General features: G+C 52.0%; 2 protein-coding genes across 6 annotated transcripts in view; one reads left to right on the top strand and one right to left on the bottom strand.

Annotated features, from left to right (window-relative positions):
- Positions 1-9,138, top strand: part of ZNF362 (zinc finger protein 362) — a gene marked incomplete at its 5' end in the record, with an annotated part of 29,429 nt that extends 20,291 nt beyond the window's left edge. Inside the window, 6 exon segments of the mRNA XM_040327006.1 lie at positions 4,254-4,332; positions 5,811-5,969; positions 6,112-7,816; positions 8,314-8,552; positions 8,600-8,752; positions 9,003-9,138. Of these exon segments, the coding sequence (XP_040182940.1) occupies positions 4,254-4,332; positions 5,811-5,969; positions 6,112-6,228 (355 nt within the window). The 3' untranslated portion in view covers positions 6,229-7,816; positions 8,314-8,552; positions 8,600-8,752; positions 9,003-9,138.
- A 13,880-nt stretch (positions 9,139-23,018) lies between these two features.
- PHC2 (polyhomeotic homolog 2) overlaps positions 23,019-26,165 on the bottom strand; it is a 76,916-nt gene continuing 73,769 nt past the window's right edge. For all 5 annotated transcript variants that reach the window (XM_040327001.1, XM_040327002.1, XM_040327003.1 and 2 more), the window contains 2 exons: positions 25,054-25,330; positions 23,019-23,337 (listed from right to left, as the gene is read on the bottom strand). In XM_040327001.1, the coding sequence (XP_040182935.1) occupies positions 23,183-23,337; positions 25,054-25,330 (432 nt within the window). In that variant the 3' untranslated portion in view covers positions 23,019-23,182. The remainder of the gene's footprint in view (positions 23,338-25,053; positions 25,331-26,165) is intronic.

The raw sequence follows: 26,165 nt of genomic DNA, 5'->3' as shown, positions 1-26,165 counted from the left end.
ATCAGGGGACTATACAGAGGATCAGGAGACTGTGAACTATACAGAGGATCAGGAGACTGGGAACTATACAGAGGATCAGGAGACTGGGGACTATACAGAGGATCAGGAGACTGGGGATTATACAGAGGATCAGGAGACTGGGGGCTATACAGAGGATCAGGAGACTGGGGACTATACAGAGGATCAGGAGACTGGGGACTATACAGAGGATCAGGAGACTGGGGACTATACAGAGGATCAGGAGACTGGGGACTATACAGAGGATCAGGAGACTGGGGACTATACAGAGGATCAGGAGACTGGGGACTATACAGAGGATCAGGAGACTGGGGACTATACAGAGGATCAGGGGACTATACAGAGGATCAGGAGACTGTGAACTATACAGAGGATCAGGAGACTGGGAACTATACAGAGGATCAGGAGACTGGGGACTATACAGAGGATCAGGAGACTGGGGATTATACAGAGGATCAGGAGACTGGGGGCTATACAGAGGATCAGGAGACTGGGGACTATACAGAGGATCAGGAGACTGGGGACTATACAGAGGATCAGGAGACTGGGGACTATACAGAGGATCAGGAGACTGGGGACTATACAGAGGATCAGGAGACTGGGAACTATACAGAGGATCAGGAGACTGGGAACTATACAGAGGATCAGGAGACTGGGGACTATACAGAGGATCAGGAGACTGGGGACTATACAGAGGATCAGGAGACTGGGGGCTATACAGGCAGAGGATCGGGAGACTGGGGGCTATACAGAGGATCAGGAGACTGGGGACTATACAGAGGATCAGGAGACTGGGGACTATACAGAGGATCAGGAGACTGGGGACTATACAGAGGATCAGGAGACTGGGGACTATACAGAGGATCGGGAGACTGGGGACTATACAGAGGATCAGGAGACTGGGGACTATACAGAGGATCAGGAGACTGGGGACTATACAGAGGATCGGGAGACTGGGGACTATACAGAGGATCAGGAGACTGGGGACTATACAGGCAGAGGATCGGGAGACTGGGGGCTATACAGAGGATCAGGAGACTGGGGACTATACAGAGGATCAGGAGACTGGGAACTATACAGAGGATCAGGAGACTGGGGACTATACAGAGGATCAGGAGACTGGGAACTATACAGAGGATCAGGAGACTGGGAACTATACAGAGGATCAGGAGACTGGGGACTATACAGAGGATCAGGAGACTGGGGACTATACAGAGGATCAGGAGACTGGGAACTATACAGAGGATCAGGAGACTGGGAACTATACAGAGGATCAGGAGACTGGGGGGCTATACAGAGGATCAGGAGACTGGGGACTATACAGAGGATCAGGAGACTGGGAACTATACAGAGGATCAGGAGACTGGGGACTATACAGAGGATCAGGAGACTGGGAACTATACAGGCAGAAGATCAGGAGACTGGGGACTATACAGAGGATCAGGAGACTGGGAACTATACAGAGGATCAGGAGACTGGGGACTATACAGAGGATCAGGAGACTGGGGACTATACAGAGGTTCAGGAGACTGGGGACTATACAGAGGATCAGGAGACTGGGAACTATACAGAGGATCAGGAGACTGGGGACTATACAGAGGATCAGGAGACTGGGGACTATACAGAGGATCAGGAGACTGGGGACTATACAGAGGATCGGGAGACTGGGGACTATACAGAGGATCAGGAGACTGGGGACTATACAGAGGATCAGGAGACTGGGGACTATACAGAGGATCAGGAGACTGGGGACTATACAGAGGATCAGGAGACTGGGAACTATACAGAGGATCAGGAGACTGGGGACTATACAGAGGATCAGGAGACTGGGAACTATACAGAGGATCAGGAGACTGGGAACTATACAGAGGATCAGGAGACTGGGGACTATACAGAGGATCAGGAGACTGGGGACTATACAGAGGATCAGGAGACTGGGAACTATACAGAGGATCAGGAGACTGGGAACTATACAGAGGATCAGGAGACTGGGGGCTATACAGAGGATCAGGAGACTGGGAACTATACAGAGGATCAGGAGACTGGGGACTTTACAGAGGATCAGGAGACTGGGAACTATACAGAGGATCAGGAGACTGGGAACTATACAGAGGATCAGGAGACTGGGAACTATACAGAGGATCAGGAGACTGGGGACTATACAGAGGATCAGGAGACTGGGGACTATACAGAGGATCAGGAGACTGGGAACTATACAGAGGATCAGGAGACTGGGGGCTATACAGAGGATCAGGAGACTGGGAACTATACAGAGGATCAGGAGACTGGGAACTATACAGAGGATCAGGAGACTGGGGACTATACAGAGGATCAGGAGACTGGGGACTATACAGAGGATCAGGAGACTGGGGGCTATACAGAGGATCAGGAGACTGGGAACTATACAGAGGATCAGGAGACTGGGGACTATACAGAGGATCAGGAGACTGGGAACTATACAGAGGATCAGGAGACTGGTCAGTTTGTTATAACAGTGAGAGAATAACAACAAAAATATCCAGAAAAACACATTTCATAAATGTTTTATAAATGGATTTGCATTTTAATGAGTGAAATAAAGTAGTTTTTTCCATGCCAAAAAATGATGGTTTGTACGCGGCATTAGACCGAGGAGAGTGACAGTTATTTTGTATTTCTTCCATTTGTGAATAATCCCCCCAGCTGTTGTCTCCTCTCACCAGCTGTTGTCTCCTCCCACCAACTGTTGTCTCCTCCCACCAAGCTGCTTGGCGAGGGTCTTGTAGCCCATTCCAGCCTTGTGTAGATCTATAATCTTCTCCCCGACATCCTCCGACAGATCTTTGGCCATGGTGGAGAGATTGGAATCTGATTGATTCTGTGGACAGGTGTCTTTTATAGAAGTAACAAGCTGAGATTAGAAGCACTCCCTATAAGAGAGAGTTCTCCTAATCTCAGCTTGTTACCTGTATAGAAGACAGGTGGGAGCCAGAAATCTTGCCAATTGATCGGGGATCAAATACTTTTTGGCATGTAGAAAAAAACGTTTTTCCAACTTCATCATTAAAACGACGTTGCCCACACACCATCGTTTTTTTTAAATGCTCTAGCAAAGCGCGGTGACGTACATGTACGCCGGCACTATAAAGGGGAGGTTCCATGCGGATGGCGCCACCCTTGGGGCTGCTTTAGCTGATTCCTTGTTAGTAAAAGACGGTTCGCGCTTTTCTGTCTGTTACAGCGTGATGAATGTGCGATCTCCATTATGAACGCTAGTTTTACCAGAACGAGCGCTCCCGTCTCATAACTCGCTTCTGAGCATGCGCGGGTTTTTAACGTAGTTTTAGCCCACACCATCCTTTTTTACAACCCGAAAAACGACATCGTTTAAAACGTCGTTAAAAAATGCAGCATGCTCGGAATTTTTTTTTTGTCGTTTTTTGGAACCCGAAAAATGATGTGAAGCCCACACACCATCATTTTAAATGACATTTTTTTTAAAACAACGTTTTTTTCATGCCGAGAAATTATCATGTGTACGCGGCATTAGAGTTGCCACCTCATTCCTTTAAACCCGATCACATATGAATTACACGGGTTCTGAGGATTTAATGCAGATGAGGCACCAAGTGAGTTTAATCTCCACCTTAATAAGCCTCAGAACCCGTGTACTTCATTAGTACATTCTCTATACATGTCTGATCTGAATGATTCAGAGGAGAACTGGGGGAAAGTGTTGTGGTCGGATGAGACCAAAATCGATCAACTCAACTCGCCGTGTTTGGAGGAGGAGTAATGCTGCATATGACCCCAAGAACCCCATCCCCCGCCGTCATACATGGAGAACCCCATCCCCCGCCGTCATACATGGAGTACATAGGACAGCAGACACATGTCGGGGGGGGGGGGGGGGGGGACGTTGGGGTAACCAATTCTTCAATGTAAAATCCATTTCTTGCAGAGTATTGCAGGACACGAGTCCCATGTTTAGGTTTTACAACAAAACTGAGGCATGCTGGGTAAAGGAGGGGCTCATTTTTCTGTCTGCGGGTGGCCAGTCCTCCTCTAGGTGGCAGTATAACCTGACTGTAGCTGATTTCTTGTGTTCCTCAATGAACTCCAGGAGATGGAAACCAGAATCCCGATTCTCTGATCCTCCAGGAGTCGGGGACCTTGTATGTGAGCTCGGAGGATGGGGGGGAAGTGTATGCAAAGATTTATGGCTTACAGTTGGATTTATGTTTTTTTTTTTTTAGGATTCATACTGGTGACCGGCCTTACAAGTGCCCGCAGCCTGCCTGTGAGAAGGCGTTCACCCAGCTCTCCAATCTGCAGGTCAGTGGCCCCCTTATCCTGATTTCTCCATTGATAACAATACCTACCTTGTATGTGACTGTAACGGGGGGCTAAAATAACAGAATGTGCCCCTCTGTTCTGTAGCTGACTAATTGTGTATAAGGGAAGGAGTCGGCCATATTGTTATCTTCTGTGGACCGCCCTCCGCAATGTACTGCAGAGGGGTGGCTCTCTTGCATTGTGACATACCTGTACGTTGTTTACGGGTTTGTTTGCTGTGATTGTACAAAGCGGGAGTCAGTCAGTAGGTCCCAGCCAATGATTTGGGGCCAGGACCTGCTGATCGGCTGTGCCCAATCACAGCTCTGTGACAATCAAGCTCTGTACAGAGAGAGCAATCTCTCTGTTTCTCATCCCAACAAAGCAGTGATAAGAAGCAGAGAGAATATTTAGTAAAAATCTGCACATATTACACATTGTTAGGCACATATTTAACCCCTTGATTACCAGATGGTAACCCCTTCCCAGGCAGTGTCATTAGTACAGTGACAGTGTATAGTATTATCACTGTATTAGTGTCCCTAGAGATGTCAGTGGCACTTAGTCAGTTAGTGTCAGATTGTCTGCCGCACTATCACAGTCACAATATAAGCAGTTGTAAACTTAATCAGGTAATCCTAGATTAAGGCTTACCTGTAGGTGCTGGAAATATCTCCTAAACCTCCACGACCAATCACAGCGCTGGAGCCCCGCGATACCTGGAAGTAACCCCAGGGAGAGATGTCGGCGGCCAAATCGGTGAACGAGGATGGCTGTGGTGGCTTCGATCTGAGGTGAGTATTACATAATGAGCTAGCATGCTATAAAAAATGTGTTCTGCATTGACTTCAATGGCATGCAATACCGCATGCGACCAGAGGTGTGGGGGGGGGGGGGCGCCGGAGAGCCTCAGAAACGGCCAGAGGACACCTTGGCAAACCTCGGAAAGACTCAGTTCCTGAGGTTTGCCAAAGGTCAGCCGAGCTGTCCTTGGGCCTTTCCGTGTATTTCTGAATGGCGCCGATCGGCTGCCCCTCAACCTCAGCCCAAACGCAGTACTGCACACTGCTTTGCCCTGAATCCTGCTCATTTTGTGAGATAACACTCGCAAACAGAGTTAATTATTTTTTTAAATACAGTGCTTGTATTGCGAAACGCTTGTTAACCGCATTACCTGCGGTTAATACATACACCATGGGTGCTCGGGCCCTCCAGCTGTTGCGGAACTACAAGTCCCATCTTGCCTCTGCCTTTGGGAGTCATGCTTGTAGCTGTCAGCCTTGCAGTGCCTTATGGGACTTGTAGTATCGCGGTAGCCGGAGGGCCACAAGTTGAGCCCCCATGATATATCCCGTAGTTTGTAGGCGCTGTAACTTTCACACACACCAATCAATAAACGCTTATTGGGATTTTTTTTTCACCAAAAATATGTAGAAGAATTCATATTGGTCTAAAACGTCCTTTCTTCTGCTCGGCAGTCTCACCAGCGACAGCACAATAAAGACAAGCCGTACAAGTGTCCTAACTGTTACCGGGCGTACACGGACTCCGCCTCGCTTCAGATCCACCTCTCGGCCCACGCGGTGAAACACGCCAAGGCGTACTGCTGCAGTATGTGCGGGAGAGCATACACCTCTGTAAGTACCTAGCTCAGCTTTTCATACCTTCCCTGCCTGTATCCTCACACCGCATGCTGAGGGGGGTCCCACTAACCATACATTGCTTAGGTGGCAGGTCTTGCCCCATGTCGATCACTCCATCCCTTTTCTCTCCTTGCAGGAGACCTATTTGATGAAGCATATGTCCAAGCACACAGTGGTCGAGCACCTGGTCAATCATCATTCTCCTCAGAGGACCGACTCTCCTGGCATTCCTGTTAGAATTTCCCTCATATAAACCATGAGGAGGAATCCCAGCCCAGGAGCCGGTGACCAAATGCCGATGGCGGCCTGGGCTGCAGTGCGCTTAATCCTCTTTCTGTGGAAGCAGCTACCTTGTTGGGATGGCTCTGGGGCCTGGACTTGCTCCCTCTTTATTCACCTTTCTCTGGAGCACCTGTCATGCACTTGGGTTCCCTGACAACCGTTGGTGTTGTCAGTGACCACCTCTTGTGGCAGCTTCTTGAGGACCTTCTACATTTCACTTCTCTATGAGTACACGTGGATTTTACCTCTTCTCGGTTGCCCTTGGGATTACAAACCTTACTTGGCCAAACTGTTGTGTCATACACGTGTTTAACTGGACTTTACCTTGGAGTATAAAAAAACTAAACAAAACAAAAAAAAAAAGAGCTTCTGATTGGCTGCCACTTGGAATGATCCTGGATTGGCTGAATTTTAATGTTAGTGAGATTCTGATTGGCTGCTCTAACTGTACATTGATTTGCCCAAATTATTTTGGTGGCGTGCAAAGTCCCCAGCCTGGCACTTTGAATCTCTCGCATTTTATATTGGTTCGTGTTTAACTTTTTTATTCTCCATTTTTTTTTTTTTTTACACATGAGAAAACAATAAAACCCTATTTATTGGCCAAGAATTTGGTGCTGCTAAAACAAAGCAAAACAAGCCGTGAACACGTTAGAACTGCGTTTGCTGATTTTTAATCAAAATACTGCAGAATTCAGCACCCATCCTGGGAAGGAGACGGAGCGGCTGCCTAGATGAGGAGAAGGCGGCTTTTCCATGCTTGGCTGCGAGCGGAGTGTCAGGAGGAGGCACAGTTCCTCTACTTGTCTGGGGGTGGCTTGTCATCCTAGATGAGGAGGGTAGGATTCTTCTGTGGGTGAAGTGTTGGCACAGATGAGGAAGCAGGGTTTCTATCCCTGGCTGTGGGCAGGGTGTCAACTTAGATGTGAAGGTGGGGTTCCTCTCCCTGGCTGCAGGCACAGTGCTGGCCTAGAGTAGTAGGAGGGCTTCCTCTCCCTGGCTGTGGGCACAGTGCTGGCCTAGAGTAGTACGTGGGGTTCCTCTCCCTGGCTGTGGGCACAGTGCTGGCCTAGAGTAGTACGTGGGGTTCCTCTCCCTGGCTGTGGGCACAGTGCTGGCCTAGAGTAGTAGGAGGGTTTTCTCTTCCTGGCTGTAGACAAAGTGTTGGCCTAGATAAGAAGGTGAGGGTTTCACTGCTTGTTAGGAGGAGGCACAGTTCCTCTACTTGTCTGGGGGTGTAGTGTTGGCCCAGATGAAGAGGTGGGGTTTCTATCCCTGGCTGTGGGCAGAGTGACAACTTGGACGTGAAGGTGGGGTCCTTCTACCTGGCTGTGGGCACAGTGCTGGCCTAGAGTAGTAGGAGGTGCCACTCCCTGGCAGTGGGCACAGTTTTGGTCTAGATAAAGAGGTAAGGTCTATCACTATCTGGCTTTGAAGGTGGGAAGTTTTGGCCTAGATAAGGAAGTGGGGTTTCTCTCCCTGGCTGTGGGCAGTTTTGGAGGAGGCGGGGTTCCTCTCCCTCGCTTTGTATGGAATGTTGGTGTAGAGGAGGAGGTTGGGTTCCTCTCCCTGGCTGTGGATGGGGTGTTGGTGTAGAGGAGGATGTGAGGTTTCTCTCCCCGGTTGTGGATGAGATGTTGGTGTAGATGAGGAGGTGAGGTTCCTCTCCCTGGTTGTGGATGAGATGTTGGTGAAGATGAGGAGGTGAGGTTCCTCTCCCCGGTTGTGGATGAGATGTTGGTGTAGATGAGGAGGTGATGTTCCTCTCCCCGGTTGTGGATGAGATGTTGGTGTAGATGAGGAGGTGAGGTTCCTCTCCCCGGTTGTGGATGAGATGTTGGTTTAGATGAGGAGGTGAGGTTCCTCTCCCCGGTTGTGGATGGGATGTTGGTGTAGATGAGGAGGTGAGGTTCCTCTCCCCGGTTGTGGATGAGATGTTGGTGTAGATGAGGAGGTGGGGTTCCTCTCCCCGGTTGTGGAAGAGATGTTGGTGTAGATGAGAAGGTGGGGTTCCTCTCCCCGGTTGTGGAAGAGATGTTGGTGTAGATGAGGTGAGGTTCCTCTCCCCGGTTGTGGATGAGATGTTGGTGTAGATGAGGAGGTGAGGTTCCTCTCCCCGGTTGTGGATGAGATGTTGGTTTAGATGAGGAGGTGGGGTTCCTCTCCCCGGTTGTGGATGAGATGTTGGTGTAGATGAGGTGAGGTTCCTCTCCCCGGTTGTGGATGAGATGTTGGTGTAGATGAGGAGGTGGGGTTCCTCTCCCCGGTTGTGGATGAGATGTTGGTGTAGATGAGGTGAGGTTTCTCTCCCCGGTTGTGGATGAGATGTTGGTGTAGATGAGGAGGTGGGGTTCCTCTCCCCGGTTGTGGAAGAGATGTTGGTGTAGATGAGAAGGTGAGGTTCCTCTCCCCGGTTGTGGAAGAGATGTTGGTGTAGATGAGAAGGTGGGGTTCCTCTCCCCGGTTGTGGATGAGATGTTGGTGTAGATGAGGAGGTGGGGTTCCTCTCCCCGGTTGTGGATGAAATGTTGGTGTAGATGAGGAGGTGGGGTTCCTCTCCCCGGTTGTGGAAGAGATGTTGGTGTAGATGAGGAGGTGAGGTTCCTCTCCCCGGTTGTGGAAGAGATGTTGGTGTAGATGAGGAGGTGGGGTTCCTCTTCCTGGTTGTGGATGAGATGTTGGTGTAGATGAGGAGGTGGGGTTCCTCTCCCCGATTGTGGATGGAATGTTGGTGTAAATGAGGAGGTGAGGTTCCTCTCCCCGGTTGTGGATGAGATGTTGGTGTAGATGAGGAGGTGGGGTTCCTCTCCCCGGTTGTGGATGAGATGTTGGTGTAGATGAGGTGAGGTTCCTCTCCCCGGTTGTGGATGAGATGTTGGTGTAGATGAGGAGGTGGGGTTTCTCTCCCCGGTTGTGGATGAGATGTTGGTGTAGATGAGGAGGTGGGGTTTCTCTCCCCGGTTGTGGATGAGATGTTGGTGTAGATGAGGAGGTGGGGTTCCTCTCCCCGGTTGTGGATGAGATGTTGGTGTAGATGAGGAGGTGGGGTTCCTCTCCCCGGTTGTGGAAGAGATGTTGGTGTAGATGAGGAGGTGGGGTTCCTCTCCCCGGTTGTGGATGAGATGTTGGTGTAGATGAGGAGGTGGGGTTCCTCTCCCCGGTTGTGGATGAGATGTTGATGTAGATGAGGTGAGGTTCCTCTCCCCGGTTGTGGATGAGATGTTGATGTAGATGAGGAGAAGAGGTTCCTCTCCCCGGTTGTGGATGAGATGTTGATGTAGATGAGGTTCCTCTCCCCGGTTGTGGATGAGATGTTGGTGTAGATGAGGTGAGGTTCCTCTCCCCGGTTGTGGATGAGATGTTGGTGTAGATGAGGAGGTGGGGTTCCTCTCCCCGGTTGTGGATGAGATGTTGGTGTAGATGAGGAGGTGGGGTTCCTCTCCCTTGTTGTGGATGAGATGTTGGTGTAGATGAGGAGGTGGGGTTCCTCTCCCCGGTTGTGGATGAGATGTTGGTGTAGATGAGGAGGTGGGGTTCCTCTCCCCGGTTGTGGATGAGATGTTGGTGTAGATGAGGTGGGGTTCCTCTCCCCGGTTGTGGATGAGATGTTGGTGTAGATGAGGAGGTGGGGTTCCTCTCCCCGGTTGTGGATGAGATGTTGGTGTAGATGAGGAGGTGGGGTTCCTCTTCCTGGTTGTGGATGAGATGTTGGTGTAGATGAGGAGGTGAGGTTCCTCTCCCCGGTTGTGGATGAGATGTTGGTGTAGATGAGGTGGGGTTCCTCTCCCCGGTTGTGGATGAGATGTTGGTGTAGATGAGGAGGTGGGGTTCCTCTTCCTGGTTGTGGATGAGATGTTGGTGTAGATGAGGAGGTGAGGTTCCTCTCCCCGGTTGTGGATGAGATGTTGGTGTAGATGAGGTGGGGTTCCTCTCCCCGGTTGTGGATGAGATGTTGGTGTAGATGAGGAGGTGAGGTTCCTCTCCCTGGTTGTGGATGAGATGTTGGTGTAGATGAGGAGGTGGGGTTCCTCTCCCCGGTTGTGGATGAGATGTTGGTGTAGATGAGGTGGGGTTCCTCTCCCCGGTTGTGGATGAGATGTTGGTGTAGATGAGGAGGTGGGGTTCCTCTCCCCGGTTGTGGATGAGATGTTGGTGTAGATGAGGAGGTGGGGTTCCTCTCCCCGGTTGTGGATGAGATGTTGGTGTAGATGAGGAGGTGGGGTTCCTCTCCCCGGTTGTGGATGAGATGTTGGTGTAGATGAGGAGGTGGGGTTCCTCTCCCCGGTTGTGGATGAGATGTTGGTGTAGATGAGGAGGTGGGGTTCCTCTCCCTGGTTGTGGATGAGATGTTGGTGTAGGAGAGGAGGTGAGGTTCCTCTCCCTTTTTCCAGGTGTGTGGGTGCAGTGACTGAATAACTGAGAAAATGGGGTTCATCTCAGCAGGGAGGTGGGGTGAGAATATTTTTCTAATTCCGATTGGCCTGTCGGGGTGGGGGAGGGTCATCTATCTATCTGCAGGCAGGACAGGGACCTCGGTGGGGAAGTGGAGTTGATTTCTAGGGTGGCGACAGTGTACAGGAGGAGGCTGCTCTGTCGTGTCTCGGCACATGACCTCTGTTAGAGCTGCCATTGATGGGACGTCTTTGTAGTGAAGATCGGAGTTTAGGAAGGGCTGTACTCATCTGATCGATATAGAGGAAGAGCTGAGACGGAATAACGTTCTCCAATGAGCAGGTTTCCAGCACTGATACCGGTGTCTGCCTGGTGCGGCGTGTCCTGAGGTCTGTAGGCAGGTTCTTCTCATCTTCACCACCTCAAATGCCAACAGGCCTGATGGCTAAGAGCAAAATGAGGGAGGTGCCACTGTCTCTGGCCCCAAAAATGCGTGAAAATAAACTGGCAGTAAAGGATCTCATTACATCCCACCTTGGAAAAGTATTCATACCCCTTGACATTTTCCACATGTTATGTTGCAACCAAAAACGTAAATGTATTTCATGTGATAGACCAACACACAGTGTCACATAATTGTGAAGTGGAAGGAAAATGATACAAATAAATATGTGAAAAGTGTGGGGGGAGGGGGATTTGTATTCAGCCCCCTTTACTCTGATAACTAAAATCGAATGGACCCAATTGCCTTCAGAAGTCACCTAATTAGTAAATAGAGCCCCCCCGTGTGTCATGTAATCTCAGTATAAATACAGCTGTTCTGTGAAGCCCTCAGAGGTTTGTTAGAGAACCTTAGAGAACAAACAGCATCATGAAGGGCGAGGGACACACCAGACAGGTCAGGGATAAAGTTGTGGAGAAGTATAAAGCAGGGTTGGGTTATATAAAAAATCTCCCAAGCTTTGAAGATCTCACTGAGCTTCTGTTCAATCCATCATCGGAAAATGGAAAGAGTATGGCACAACTGCAGACCTACCAAGACATGGCTGTCCACCTAAACTGACCGGGCCGGGCAAGGAGAGCATTCATCAGAGAAGCAGCCAAGAGGTCCCATGGTAACTCTGGAGGAGCTGCACAGCTCAGGGGGGAGAATCTGTCCACAGCACAACTATTAGTGGTCTCTCCACAAATCTGCCCTTTATGGAAGAGTGACAAGAAGAAAGACATTGGAGGAAGAAAGACATAAGAAGTCCTGTTTGCAGTTTGTGAGAAGCCGTGTGGGGGAGGGGACACAGCAAACATGTGGGGGAGGGGACACAGCAAACATGTGGGGGAGGGGACACAGCAAACATGTGGGGGAGGGGACACAGCAAACATGTGGAAGAAGGTGCTCTGGTCACATGACACCAAAATTCAACAAAAACCGCTATGTGTGGGGAAACTAACACTGCACATCACCCTGAACACACCATCCCCACTGTGAAACATGGTGGTGGCAGCATCATGTGGTGGGGATGCTTTTCTTCTGCAGGGACAGGGAAGCTGGTCAGAGTTGATGGGAAGATGGATGGAGACAAATAGAACAGCGACCCTAAAGTACAGCCAGAGCTACAATGGAATGGTTTAGATCAAAGCCTATTCATGTGTTAGAATGGCCCAGTCACAGTCCAGACCTAAATCCCATTGAGAATCTGTGGCAAGACATGAAAACTGCTGATCACAGACGCTCTCCATCCAATCTGACAGAGCTTGAGATATTTTACAAAGAAGAAGAATGGGCAGAAATGTCCCTCTCTAGATGTGCAAAGCTGGTAGAGACACCCCCAAAAAGACTTGTAGAAAAAGGGGGTTCTACAAAGTATTGACTCCGGGGGGCGCCATACAAAGTATTGACTCCAGGGGGCTGAATACAAATGCGTTTTTTGGCTGTAACATGACAAATGTGGGGAATTTCAAGGGGTATGAATACTTTTTCCAGGCTCTGTATATCCCACCTTGTCTCTTGCCCCAGCTGTCGGCCATTAAAGTGTCACTAACCCCCATCCTAAAAAGATGAATAAATGGTGTATTCCAATGCCGATCACCATGAGATTCCTTTTCTGGATGATCCGGCTGCTCTCTATCTCCCCCTCCTGTCCATGTCCCCAGTGACTGCGCTGGCTGCTCTCTGTCTCCCCCTCCTGTCCATGTCCCCAGTGACTGCGCTGGCTGCTCTGCACATGATCAGTTCTTAGGGAGGAAACGCTCAGCATAGAAACTCACTATCGCATCTGAGCAGTCAATGTGACTATAGAGTCACACATGTGGGCGTATACACCAATGAAAGGCCACTCCCCCCTTCGTCCTACATGTCCACTAACCAGCTAAAACACAATAGAGGGCGGAGTATTACATGTAGATTGATGGAGGCTTCACCTCCCTCTTCCTCTAAGAGACAGGCTGGAGGGGGTGTGACACAGCCTGATTGGCAGAAATGTTATTGCCAAAAAAGAATAAAGTTTTTATTTCAAATATATATTTGTATGACAATTTAAAACAGTTTATTGATATTATATATTTATTTTACTCTGTGTTATTTTTTTATATTGAACATGTGACCAGCAGCAGAGGACTAGAAGCTCCTCCTGCTTATGTTTCACTGCAGACAGGCTGGGAGAGAGCCGGTCATGTGACCGCTGGATATCCAATAGGGAAAAGGGACTTTTTTATTATAATTGCAGGGATATGAGCCCCATGCAGAGATGGAAGGGAGAGCGTAGAATTACACAGAGTACATGGTGCTCTGTCTCCCTCCGCTGGTCATTTATAGTTGGTGATATTCTAAAAAAAATCCTACCCTGGACAAAGGAAAACACCAATAGTCTCCACCATACAGAGACCACAGTGAATCGTTTTCTTTCTTCTTTATAAATCACATTGATGATCTCATTTTGAGTGGTGGAATCTGTATCTATTGAGGGGAAAATCGGGGTACACATTGCTAGAAGGATTGGAATATTTATTAGTGAAGGGGAGCAGGGTATCCATTGATGGAAAGGATTCCAATATTCATTGCTGGAGAGGATCTGGGGTATCCATCGGGGGAGAGGATCTGGGGTATCCGTCGGGGGAGAGGATCTGGGGTATCCATCGGGGGAGAGGATCTGGGCTATCCTTGGGGGGAGAGGATCTGGGCTATCCTTGGGGGGAGAGGATCTGGGCTATCCTTGGGGGGAGAGGATCTGGGGTATCCTTGGGGGGGGAGAGGATCTGGGGTATCCTTGGGGGGGAGAGGATCTGGGGTATCCATCGGGGGAGAGGATCTGGGGTATCCATCGGGGGAGAGGATCTGGGGTATCCATCGGGGGAGAGGATCTGGGGTATCCTTGGGGGGGAGAGGATCTGGGGTATCCTTGGGGGGGAGAGGATCTGGGGTATCCTTGGGGGGGGGGGGAGAGGATCTGGGGTATCCATCGGGGGAGAGGATCTGGGGTATCCAGTAGAGACGAGACATTTGGGTATCCGTTGGTGGAGAGAAAATCTTTCGTAACACTTTTCCCAGGGGAATCCCTAAAATAACTTTCAGCTGATGGGAAACCAATTCTTTGGGAGCATTGGGCCTGGAGCTCTGTGGGAATCATTAAATAGGAGGCCGATCATCCATAGCTCAAGGAATCGCTAGCAACCTTTGGAGGAACTCTAGGGGTTCTTCAGATCCCTAGTTGAGAATAGCTGATCTAGGGTATCATTGGTGGAGAGGATGTGGGGTGTCCCTTGGTGGAGAGGCTGTGGGGTGTCCCTCCATGGTGGGGGTGGGTTTGGTGTCTCTCCCTCCCTCTCTATGGTGGGGGTGGGTTTGGTGTCTCTCCATGGTGGGGGTGGTATTGGGGGGGGGGGGGGTGGGTCTGGCTGGGGTCACCTATCGTCCATCTGTAGAACCTGCTGGAGAGTTCTGTGGGATTGGCTGTAAAGTTCTTGGATCGTATTCAGCCCCTCCCCCTGATTCTGAGACGCTCCTCTCGTTTTCCCATGAAGTGGGAGTTTCCTTCCTCCTGACCAATCACTAGGCCAGCCGCCTCTGTATCCCGACCCTCGCTCTCCCTGTATACGCTCCTCGGATATCTCTCTGTATATTCTCCTCCAATTGTACCTGTTGTTATTTTTATACACATTTTTTACGACTTCATTATATCTTTATTTTAGCAGTGGTTGTTTTCTTATGATTTGTTGTTAGGCTGAATATAGGCTGCCCCCCCTCCCCCGCTTCTCATGTGTTGTGTAAGGGTCATGCAAGGACTGATCATTCCCCGGGCATGTTAATAAAATGTAAATATGCTAATAGACTTCTTATTATTAACACTTTTCTTTTCTATATGAAATCCAAGCCACATGTATTTAGGGCCTAGATATCTCATTCAATAGAAGGGTGGGGGATGGGTTCTCCGTCTCTGACAACACTTTGCATTATGTATAAAAAAAACAAGGAAATGGGGGGTAAAAAAAAGTCGCTATTTGTATCTGTTGTGAAAATAAACTTGTAAATGCAACCTTTGTAAAGAAACCAGCCGCACTTCCTGTCTATTGTTGTCCTGGGATTGGTCCTGGCTCTGGTGGGCGTGTCGGGGGAGGGTGTTGATCTGGTGCTGCCAATTACTAGGGGGGGCGGGGCTGGAAAGTCACATTAATGGGCTCCTCCTCCTTAATGGCCAAATTTACAATATATGCCGCAGGGACACACCGGGAACTTTTGTCCCATTCACACTGCAGCGCGGCCTAGAGATGCGCAAAACTGCAGACGTTTGGTTTTATCGCAGAGCGCCGCCCCGAATCGCACTGTTATGTCAGGCAGCGCCATTCCGCGCGCCGCCCCAGTTTTTTGTTGTTTAAAACAAACTTTATGCGAAGTGTACAAAACGTACACTTCATACACTGCAATATAGGGCGGCGCGGTCGCTATGAAGTGTACGTTTTGTACACTTCGCATAAAGTTTGTTTTAAACAACAACAAAAAAAAACAATGCGGTGCGCTGAATCGTACATGACGTGGCCAGCCGGCAGGGCAGAGCGGCCTGGGCACTGCGATTTATTTACAAAGATCGAGGTTGAATGCTTCATTAAATATCTTTCTTTCCAATCCATCGAGGGACACAGGAAGTCCAGTACTGCCGGGTTATCCTGCCAGGGAATTGCACGTCTTTTCTTCAGCTCTTTTCCCGTTTCCCCTTGATCGATATTGAGCTCCTTGAGCCATTGGGATTGGCCTTTCCTCAGCCTAGCTTTGGGGTGCCGGACCTGACTGGGCTGGAAGTCACCTGGGAGGTCCTCTGTTTACCTCTCCACCTCGGCCAATCAGAGGAAGCCTTGTATTCATAAAAAAAGACACAGCTTCTCATGAGGAGGAAGTAACTCTCTTTTAATTCGTTCACAGAGAGGACGTCTCTGGAGCCCCCATTGGAAAAGGAAGTTGCTTAAAGCGGAGGTCCACCCTAAAAAAAAAAAATGTTATACTTACCAGAAAAGGCTGTTGCTAGGCAGATTGTCCTAATCTGCCACTTCCTATTCCGCAGCGATCTTCCTTCTTGTCCTCCTCATGTCGTCTTCTGGGGAATGGGGTGCGCTGTCTTCTGGGACCTGTGTGGACCACAAAGCGCCACGCGACTTGCGCAGTAGGAAATGGGCTCCACTGCCTTCCCTGTCCCTTTGTATGGTGGCACCGGGACCCGATCTGATGGACGGATCGGCTGACATCACGGTCGCCCAGGACAGGTAAGTGTCCTTATTAAAAGCAAAATTTTACAGCTGGACCTCGGCTTTAGGTGTATAAAGGGATCCCGTTGGGTTCTGGTAACAGGTGGCGCACGTCTCCATGAGTGGGCAGATCGGGCCGAGCTGTGGGCAATACCTTATTATTGGCACCAGTTGGATGTCTTGAATTTTATGGCAGTTTTAGTGGTGAAGTGCTGACACCCTCCCCTGAGTGTTGTATGCCCCCCCCCCCCCCCCGGTTCCTTCCATTCAGTGTGGGGCAAGCATCACCTCCCTCCGGCTTTGCTAATGAGCCACCTGGAACGCCGAATTTTGGACCAATCCAGTGGCCTTCACACCCTGCTCGGCTACCAGCTGACTGGGGTTGTGAGAACCTGAGACCTTTCCTCCTACCCTGAGCTTGACTCCACGGACCGGACACAGAGAGGACGGGACCTCTGCAGCGGGTGACCCCCCAACTCATGATCTCGTGTCAATTCCAGCAACATTTCCTCTGAACCTTCCGAGGCCACGTGTGTCTGCATTCTGGAATCCTGCTACCCTGAGCTTGACTCCACGGACCGGACACCGAGAGGACGGGACCTCTGCAGCGGGTGACCCCCAACTCATGATCTCGTGTCAATTCCAGCAACATTTCCTCTGTACCTTCCCGAGGCCACATGTGTCTGCATTCTGGAATCCTGCTACCCTGAGCTTGACTCCACGGACCGGACACAGAGAGGACGGGACCTCTGCAGCGGGTGACCCCCCAACTCATGATCTCGTGTCAATTCCAGCAACATTTCCTCTGTACCTTCCGAGGCCACGTGTGTCTGCATTCTGGAATCCTGCTACCCTGAGCTTGACTCCACGGACCGGACACAAAGCGGACGGGACCTCTGCAGCGGGTGACCCCCCAACTCATGATCTCGTGTCAATTCCAGCAACATTTCCTCTGTACCTTCCGAGGCGACGTGTGTCTGCATTCTGGAATCCTGCTACCCTGAGCTTGACTCCACGGACCGGACACAGAGAGGACGGGACCTCTGCAGCGGGTGACCCCCCAACTCATGATCTCGTGTCAATTCCAGCAACATTTCCTCTGTACCTTCCGAGGCCACGTGTGTCTGCATTCTGGAATCCTGCTACCCTGAGCTTGACTCCACGGACCGGACACAGAGGACGGGACCTCTGCAGCGGGTGACCCCCCAACTCATGATCTCGTGTCAATTCCAGCAACATTTCCTCTGTACCTTCCGAGGCCACGTGTGTCTGCATTCTGGAATCCTGCTACCCTGAGCTTGACTCCACGGACCGGACACAAAGCGGACGGGACCTCTGCAGCGGGTGACCCCCCAACTCATGATCTCGTGTCAATTCCAGCAACATTTCCTCTGTACCTTCCCGAGGCCACATGTGTCTGCATTCTGGAATCCTGCTACCCTGAGCTTGACTCCACGGACCGGACACAGAGGACGGGACCTCTGCAGCGGGTGACCCCCCAACTCATGATCTCGTGTCAATTCCAGCAACATTTCCTCTGTACCTTCCGAGGCCACGTGTGTCTGCATTCTGGAATCCTGCTACCCTGAGCTTGACTCCACGGACCGGACACAAAGCGGACGGGACCTCTGCAGCGGGTGACCCCCCAACTCATGATCTCGTGTCAATTCCAGCAACATTTCCTCTGTACCTTCCCGAGGCCACATGTGTCTGCATTCTGGAATCCTGCTACCCTGAGCTTGACTCCACGGACCGGACACAGAGAGGACGGGACCTCTGCAGCGGGTGACCCCCCAACTCATGATCTCGTGTCAATTCCAGCAACATTTCCTCTGTACCTTCCGAGGCCACGTGTGTCTGCATTCTGGAATCCTGCTACCCTGAGCTTGACTCCACGGACCGGACACAAAGCGGACGGGACCTCTGCAGCGGGTGACCCCCCAACTCATGATCTCGTGTCAATTCCAGCAACATTTCCTCTGTACCTTCCGAGGCGACGTGTGTCTGCATTCTGGAATCCTGCTACCCTGAGCTTGACTCCACGGACCGGACACAGAGAGGACGGGACCTCTGCAGCGGGTGACCCCCCAACTCATGATCTCGTGTCAATTCCAGCAACATTTCCTCTGTACCTTCCGAGGCCACGTGTGTCTGCATTCTGGAATCCTGCTACCCTGAGCTTGACTCCACGGACCGGACACAAAGCGGACGGGACCTCTGCAGCGGGTGACCCCCCAACTCATGATCTCGTGTCAATTCCAGCAACATTTCCTCTGTACCTTCCGAGGCCACGTGTGTCTGCATTCTGGAATCCTGCTACCCTGAGCTTGACTCCACGGACCGGACACAAAGCGGACGGGACCTCTGCAGCGGGTGACCCCCCAACTCACGATCTCGTGTCAATTCCAGCAACATTTCCTCTGTACCTTCCCGAGGCCACATGTGTCTGCATTCTGGAATCCTGCTACCCTGAGCTTGACTCCACGGACCGGACACAGAGAGGACGGGACCTCTGCAGCGGGTGACCCCCCAACTCATGATCTCGTGTCAATTCCAGCAACATTTCCTCTGTACCTTCCGAGGCCACGTGTGTCTGCATTCTGGAATCCTGCTACCCTGAGCTTGACTCCACGGACCGGACACAAAGCGGACGGGACCTCTGCAGCGGGTGACCCCCCAACTCATGATCTCGTGTCAATTCCAGCAACATTTCCTCTGTACCTTCCGAGGCGACGTGTGTCTGCATTCTGGAATCCTGCTACCCTGAGCTTGACTCCACGGACCGGACACAGAGAGGACGGGACCTCTGCAGCGGGTGACCCCCCAACTCATGATCTCGTGTCAATTCCAGCAACATTTCCTCTGTACCTTCCGAGGCCACGTGTGTCTGCATTCTGGAATCCTGCTACCCTGAGCTTGACTCCACGGACCGGACACAAAGCGGACGGGACCTCTGCAGCGGGTGACCCCCCAACTCATGATCTCGTGTCAATTCCAGCAACATTTCCTCTGTACCTTCCGAGGCCACGTGTGTCTGCATTCTGGAATCCTGCTACCCTGAGCTTGACTCCACGGACCGGACACAAAGCGGACGGGACCTCTGCAGCGGGTGACCCCCCAACTCATGATCTCGTGTCAATTCCAGCAACATTTCCTCTGTACCTTCCGAGGCCACGTGTGTCTGCATTCTGGAATCCTGCTACCCTGAGCTTGACTCCACGGACCGGACACAGAGAGGACGGGACCTCTGCAGCGGGTGACCCCCAACTTATGATCTCGTGTCAATTCCAGCAACATTTCCTCTGTACCTTCCGAGGCCACATGTGTCTGCATTCTGGAATCCTGCTACCCTATGCTCTATGTAGACGGAAAGCACGCTGGAAGGTCCTCGACCCCAACGAAACGTGTGTTAAATTTATTGTTTGGGAGGAAATTTGTTTAGACAGTGGTCTATACTCACTAGTGATCCACCCCACAGGCAAACCACTAGGCCAGCAGAAGGGTGTTCTTACTTTTAGGAAGTTCACTGAACAGCTAGAATCGCTCCTTTACCAATGTTTTTGCCATGTTCTGGTTAAACTCCTTAAGGCCCCTTTCACACTACTGCGACTTCACCGCGATTTCAGGGAATGCCTGTGTAAGTGGCATCAGTAGAGCAGGGACTACTTTGAAGTCGTACCAATATGAATGGTTGTCATTGGAAATGACTTGTCATGTGACTTTGTGAGACAAGTTGTAAAGTGTGAAAGGGGCCTGAAAGGAATTTCCCCACCACCATGGTAGACCCTTTCCTCATAGACTGTGTGCTGCAGATGTTCGAAGTCGTACGACGCTTCAGTTTTGATGGTTTGCTAGAAGCAGCGGAGCTGCCTGACTTGATTGGTCGCAATGCTGTCTCTTCGGACCTACCTGTGACATCCCTCCCCCATCAAGGGTAATACTGGAGACGCTTTCCATGCACTTTACCAATGTGTGACTTTGAGGTCCAATCCTGGGTGGACTCATGCCCCGTACACACGATCGGAAATTCCGACAAGAAAACCGTGTTTTTTTTCCAATGTTGGCTCAAACTTGTGTCACACCAATTTTGTCTGAAATTCCAACCGTCTAGAACGTGGTGACATACAAGACGTACGATGAGCGGAGATCAATGAAGTTCAATAGGCTGGTCGGCTCTTCTGCTTGATTCCAAACATGCGTGTTTTTTTGCGCGTTGGAATTGCATACAGACGATCAGAATTTCTGATAGGAATTTTTTCCGTTGGAAAAATAGAGAACCAGCTCTCAATCTTTTGTTGGAAATTCCGACAGCAAAAGTCTGATGGAGCCTACACACGGTCTGAATTTCTGTCCAAAAGCTCACATCGAACTTTTCTTGCCAGAATTTCCGATTGCGGCATTAGGGCTCACTTTTCAGGTTACCGTTTCGATGATTTCTGGGTTCTTCCTTGGTAAACCTTACCTCGGTGAGGTGGTTGCTTGTCATAACAATCACTCTGGGCGCAGAGTTTCTGGTTTTCTTGACTCTTTTGGGGTCTGAGTAGAGGGTTATGGCCTTCCTTAGATTGGCATAGGTTCCTTGTCTGGTATCTGGTCCTACTAGGGGGACCTGAACCCTTCCGATGTTGACCACGTCAGGTTTTAGGTTTTTCTTCCCTGACGAGTTTGTTGCACTTCTCTTTGGTGGGTTCACATTGACCAAGTTCTCGCTTGATCTATGGTTTGGTGCCCTGCTCCGTGTTGGCAATTTGTTTCTGGGTGATGACCCTTTGTAGTGGGTCTCCATTCTCCGTGTCTGTTGGTGTAGACAGGTTCTCCTCTCAGGCAGAGGTTCAGCCTTATCAGGTGTCCGATTCGGGCATCAGGCCGTCTCTTGTTACGTTTTTGTTTGGCCTGACCACGTCGTCCTGTGTCCCTCAAGAAAATAGGATTTTTGTAATTACTGTAAAGGACTTTTCTCATTGAGTTCATTGAGGGACAGAGGTAACCCCCCCCCCCCCCCAATGTGTTTTATCATTACACTATTGGTGATGTTTGCCACAAATCTGAGGCATGTTGGGAAGAAAAGGTTCTCCTGGACTTCCGCAGAATTCTCCAGGAGGTGGCAGTATAATCGCTATCTGTGCCCCTCGGCAAGAGCTGAGTACATGGGGGGAACATCACACCCCCAGCCTCCCCCCTGAAGATATCTGCATAGGTGGCAGAAGGCACTCTCGGTGGACCTCCCAATGGTTGGGGGAGCTGTGTCTGATCGGATTTGGACTCCTCCTCCATCAGTACTAGAAATGTCTACATCCTCCGCTTGCCTCATGTGACACCCAGAATCCTTTGCTTCCATCTTCTAGGCCCGATGTGGATCTCTGGTGGCAAACGGCCGTTTTTTATTGCGCTGTGTTGGTGAGAAGAGCTCAGAAATGGAGTCCTGAACCTTCATAAATGATGAATATATTTTCCTGTAACGGATTTCCAGTAATCATCACTCCAGGACACAATGGCAGCTACATAGGGGGAGGGGCGGGGTAATAATAGTACAGCCCATCCATCATCATTCAACTGCAAATTTATTTATAAAACAAGAATAACACTTAAAAAAAAGTCATCGAGCGCCAACATAGCACCATGTGACCGGTCCCGGGCTGAACAGGAGGAGCTTCTTCAAAGGGGTCATCGGGATATTGCACTTCCTACATGTAGAGAGGAAAGATGGAGGAGGACGTCGCCCATCACCGGTGTCTCCTTCCTCCCCACATGGAATGCACCTGTCACCGGTGTCCCCCCCTCCCCACATGGACTCTGCCCATCACCGGTGTCCCATTCCCCCACATGGAATGCACCTGTCACCGGTGTCCCCCCCTCCCCACATAGACTCTGCCCATCACCGGTGTCCCCCCCCCCCCTCCACACGGACTGCGTCCATCGCCGTTGTCCCACCTCCACATGGACTGCGACCGTCGCCAGTGTCCCCCTTTTCAGCTACGACGCCCGTTTTGGGTCTTCCCCTCAGCAACTGTGCCCTTCACCAGTGTCCCCTCCTCAGCGACTGCGCCTGTGTTCCCCTCCTTAGCGTCTGCGTCCCTCTCCTCATGCGCCCTTCACCAGTGTCCCCCTCCTCAGCGACTGCGCCCTTCACCAGTGTCCCCCTCCTCAGCGACTGCGCCCTTCACCAGTGTCCCCCTCCTCAGCGACTGCGCCCTTCACCAGTGTCCCCCTCCTCAGCGACTGCGCCCATCACCAGTGTCCCCCTCCTCAGCGACTGCGCCCTTCACCAGTGTCCCCCTCCTCAGCGACTGCGCCCTTCACCAGTGTCCCCCTCCTCAGCGACTGCGCCTGTGTTCCCCTCCTTAGCGACTGCGCCCTTCGCCAGTGTCCCCCCTCCTCAGCGTCTGTTGTCCTCTTTACCAACTGCACCCGCCATCTTTGTCTCCCTTTTCAGTGACCGCACACAGAATTCCTGCTGTTTTGGGTACAGATTACAACATCTCTATTTGGGGGAGGTAGTTATGTGAATACTGGGAGGAGTTTTCCCGCCATCACCTGACATGGTGGATTTACAACGCGCTGCTTATTGCCCAACGATTGGCGCTGAAAAGGATCCTAATAAAAAAGGACGATCTACAAAATCATTTCTGCCGAAAAGTGAGATGTTCTGCAAAATAGAATTTCTTCATAAAAATACCAACAAAGTATAAAAGAAAAGGTCTATAAATAACGGCCCTCCCGGCGGGGGGAGGGGAGGTGGATTCGTCTAGGATCCGGATCCTTTGAAATGGTGGATCGGAGCGCGTAGTCTCTGTGGATCGCTGTGGTCAGGAGTCTTTCAGCATACCGATACGGGCGTAGATCTTCAGGGCGGGACCCAGTTTGATGTTCATGGCGCTCATCAGGTGATCCTCCTTCAGAAGAAGAAGAGCCTGGCCATCGATCTCCTGAGTCCGGAACTCCTCCGAGATTTCCTGGCAGCCTGGAGGAGAGGAAATGAGGTGTGAAGAAAGATGGCGGAACACCCCCCGCCCCTCCCCCCGTATATTTTTATATTTATTGTTTTCAATCAATGGGTGAGCTGAACCTGGTCTGGTTTTATGTCTCTTGGAGGATGTTGGGAACATTGAGTGATTATTGTCCCCAAACCCGCTCTAGGGCCCCTTGTTGTTCAGAGCCAGGTGGGGGTACCATCCAGGAAAAGGTCGAGAGGGGGGGTAGGGATTAGCCAGACTGACGATTGCTCCTCCACTGTACCAATCCCAGCCCACCCAACACAGGACTATTATATGTGAGCAGTGCAGAAGAAGACTACTAAAGGGCCATTTACAGGTTACAACAGAAGCTCACCGCGCAGGGGGCCAAGGTCTTCCCCGCACACAGGGCGTGAGCCCAGAGTCTTCCCCGCACACAGGGCGTGAGGCCAGTCTTCCCCGCACACAGGGCGGAGGGCCCAGAGTCTTCCCCGCACACAGGGCGGAGGGCCCAGAGTCTTCCCCGCACACAGGGCGTGAGCCCAGAGTCTTCCCCGTACACAGGGCGTGAGCCCAGAGTCTTCCCCGCACACAGGGCGTGAGGCCAGTCTTCCCCGCACACAGGGCGGAGGGCCCAGAGTCTTCCCCGCACACAGGGCGGAGGGCCCAGAGTCTTCCCCGCACACAGGGCGTGAGCCCAGAGTCTTCCCCGTACACAGGGCGTGAGCCCAGAGTCTTCCCCGTACACAGGGCGTGAGCCCAGAGTCTTCCCCGTACACAGGGCGTGAGCCCAGAGTCTTCCCCGCACACAGGGCGTGAGCCCAGAGTCTTCCCTGCACACCACCCGGGGGGCCCAGAGTCTTCCCTGCACACCGCCCGGGGGGCCCAGAGTCTTCCCCTCCCCGCACACCGCCCGGGGGGCCCAGAATCTTCCCGTCCCCGCACACAGGGCGTGAGCCCAGAGTCTTCCCCGCACACAGGGCGTGAGCCCAGAGTCTTCCCCGCACACAGGGCGTGAGCCCAGAGTCTTCCCCGCACACAGGGCGTGAGCCCAGAGTCTTCCCCGCACACAGGGCGTGAGGCCAGAGTCTTCCCCGCACACAGGGTGTGGGCCCAGAGTCTTCCCTGCACACCGCCCGGGGGGCCCAGAGTCTTCCCCTCCCCGCACACCGCCCGGGGGGCCCAGAGTCTTCCCCGCACACCGCCCTGGGGGCCCAGAGTCTTCCACGCACACCGCCCTGGGGGCCCAGAGTCTTCCCCGCACACCGCCCGGGGGGTCCAGAGTCTTCCCCGCACACCGCCCTGGGGGCCCAGAGTCTTCCCCGCACACAGGGCGGAGGACCCAGAGTCTTCCCCGCACACAGGGCGGAGGGCCCAGAGTCTTCCCCGCACACAGGGCGGAGGGCCCAGAGTCTTTCCCGCACACAGGGCGGAGGGCCCAGAGTCTTCCCCGCACACAGGGCGGAGGGCCCAGAGTCTTCCCCGCACACAGGGCGTGAGGCCAGAGTCTTCCCCGCACACAGGGCGTGAGGCCAGAGTCTTCCCCGCACACAGGGCGTGAGGCCAGAGTCTTCCCCGCACACAGGGCGTGAGCCCAGAGTCTTCCCCGCACACTGTGTGGGAGGTGTAGCTGGAGCCCAGAATCTCCATACACAGTGTTGGAGTCATCCTATCAGAAGCTCAGAGCCTCCCCCCATAAACACAAAGCCGTAGCCGCCACTCACCTGGCAAGGAGCGGATGAACTCGTACACGTCCTCCACGTTCCACTTGGTCGGGTCGCTGGGTAAGAAGGTGTGGTTCATGTGTGGGTGGAGACCTGTCATTTCCATGTCTCGTTGGCGCTGGCGGGAGAGGGAGGAGCTGGCAGAAATTGGAGACAGTGGCTCCTCGTAGCTGGAGTTGTCGGAGCAGCGGCTGGAGTCCTCCTGGCTGTTGGTGTGTTTGAGGGTGGAGGAGACTGAAAGAGTTGCGGGACTGGAGGCAGTGATCGATCCCGATACCTGTGAGAGAAAGCCAATCATAAATTCTCTTTTAGGCGAGGGGGAGCTGCACCCTGTGTGGTCCCAGCAGCACCAAGTCAGCAGTTTAGGGTGTGAGCAGGTCAGTGTCCCCGGGATTCAGGGTCAGCCTAGGGACGAGGATATCCTCAGGATTCAGGGTCAGCCTAGGGATGAGGATATCCTCGGGATTCAGGGTCAGCCTAGGGATGAGGATATCCTCGGGATTCAGGGTCAGCCTAGGGATGAGGATATCCTCGGGATTCAGGGTCAGCCTAGGGACGAGGATATCCCCGGGATTCGGAGTCAGCCTAGGGACGAGGATATCCCCGGGATTCGGAGTCAGCCTAAGGATTAGGATATCCTCAGGATTCAGGGTCAGCCTAGGGACAGGGATATCCCCGGGATTCAGGGACGGCCTAAGGACTAGGATATCCTCGGGATTCGGAGTCAGCCTAGGGACAGGGATATCCCCGGGATTCAGGGACGGCCTAGGGACGAGGATATCCTCAGGATTCAGGGTCAGCCTAGGGACGGGGATATCCTTGGGATTCAGGGTCAGCCTAGGGACGAGGATATCCCCGGGATTCAGGGACGGCCTAAGGACTAGGATATCCTCGGGATTTGGGGTCAGCCTAGGGACAGGGATATCCCCGGGATTCAGGGACGGCCTAAGGACTAGGATATCCTCGGGATTTGGGGTCAGCCTAGGAACGGGGATATCACCGGGATTCGGGGTCAGCCTAAGGACTAGGATATCCTCGGGATTCAGGGTCAGCCTAGGGACAGGGATATCCTCGGGATTCAGGGTCAGCCTAGGGACAGGGATATCCTCGGG

This window comes from Rana temporaria, chromosome 10 (genome assembly GCF_905171775.1).
Source record: "Rana temporaria chromosome 10, aRanTem1.1, whole genome shotgun sequence".
Taxonomy (NCBI): Eukaryota; Metazoa; Chordata; class Amphibia; order Anura; family Ranidae; genus Rana; species Rana temporaria.
The sequence above is the reverse complement of the archived record's forward strand: the minus strand, read 5'-3'. Positions and strand labels throughout refer to the sequence as shown.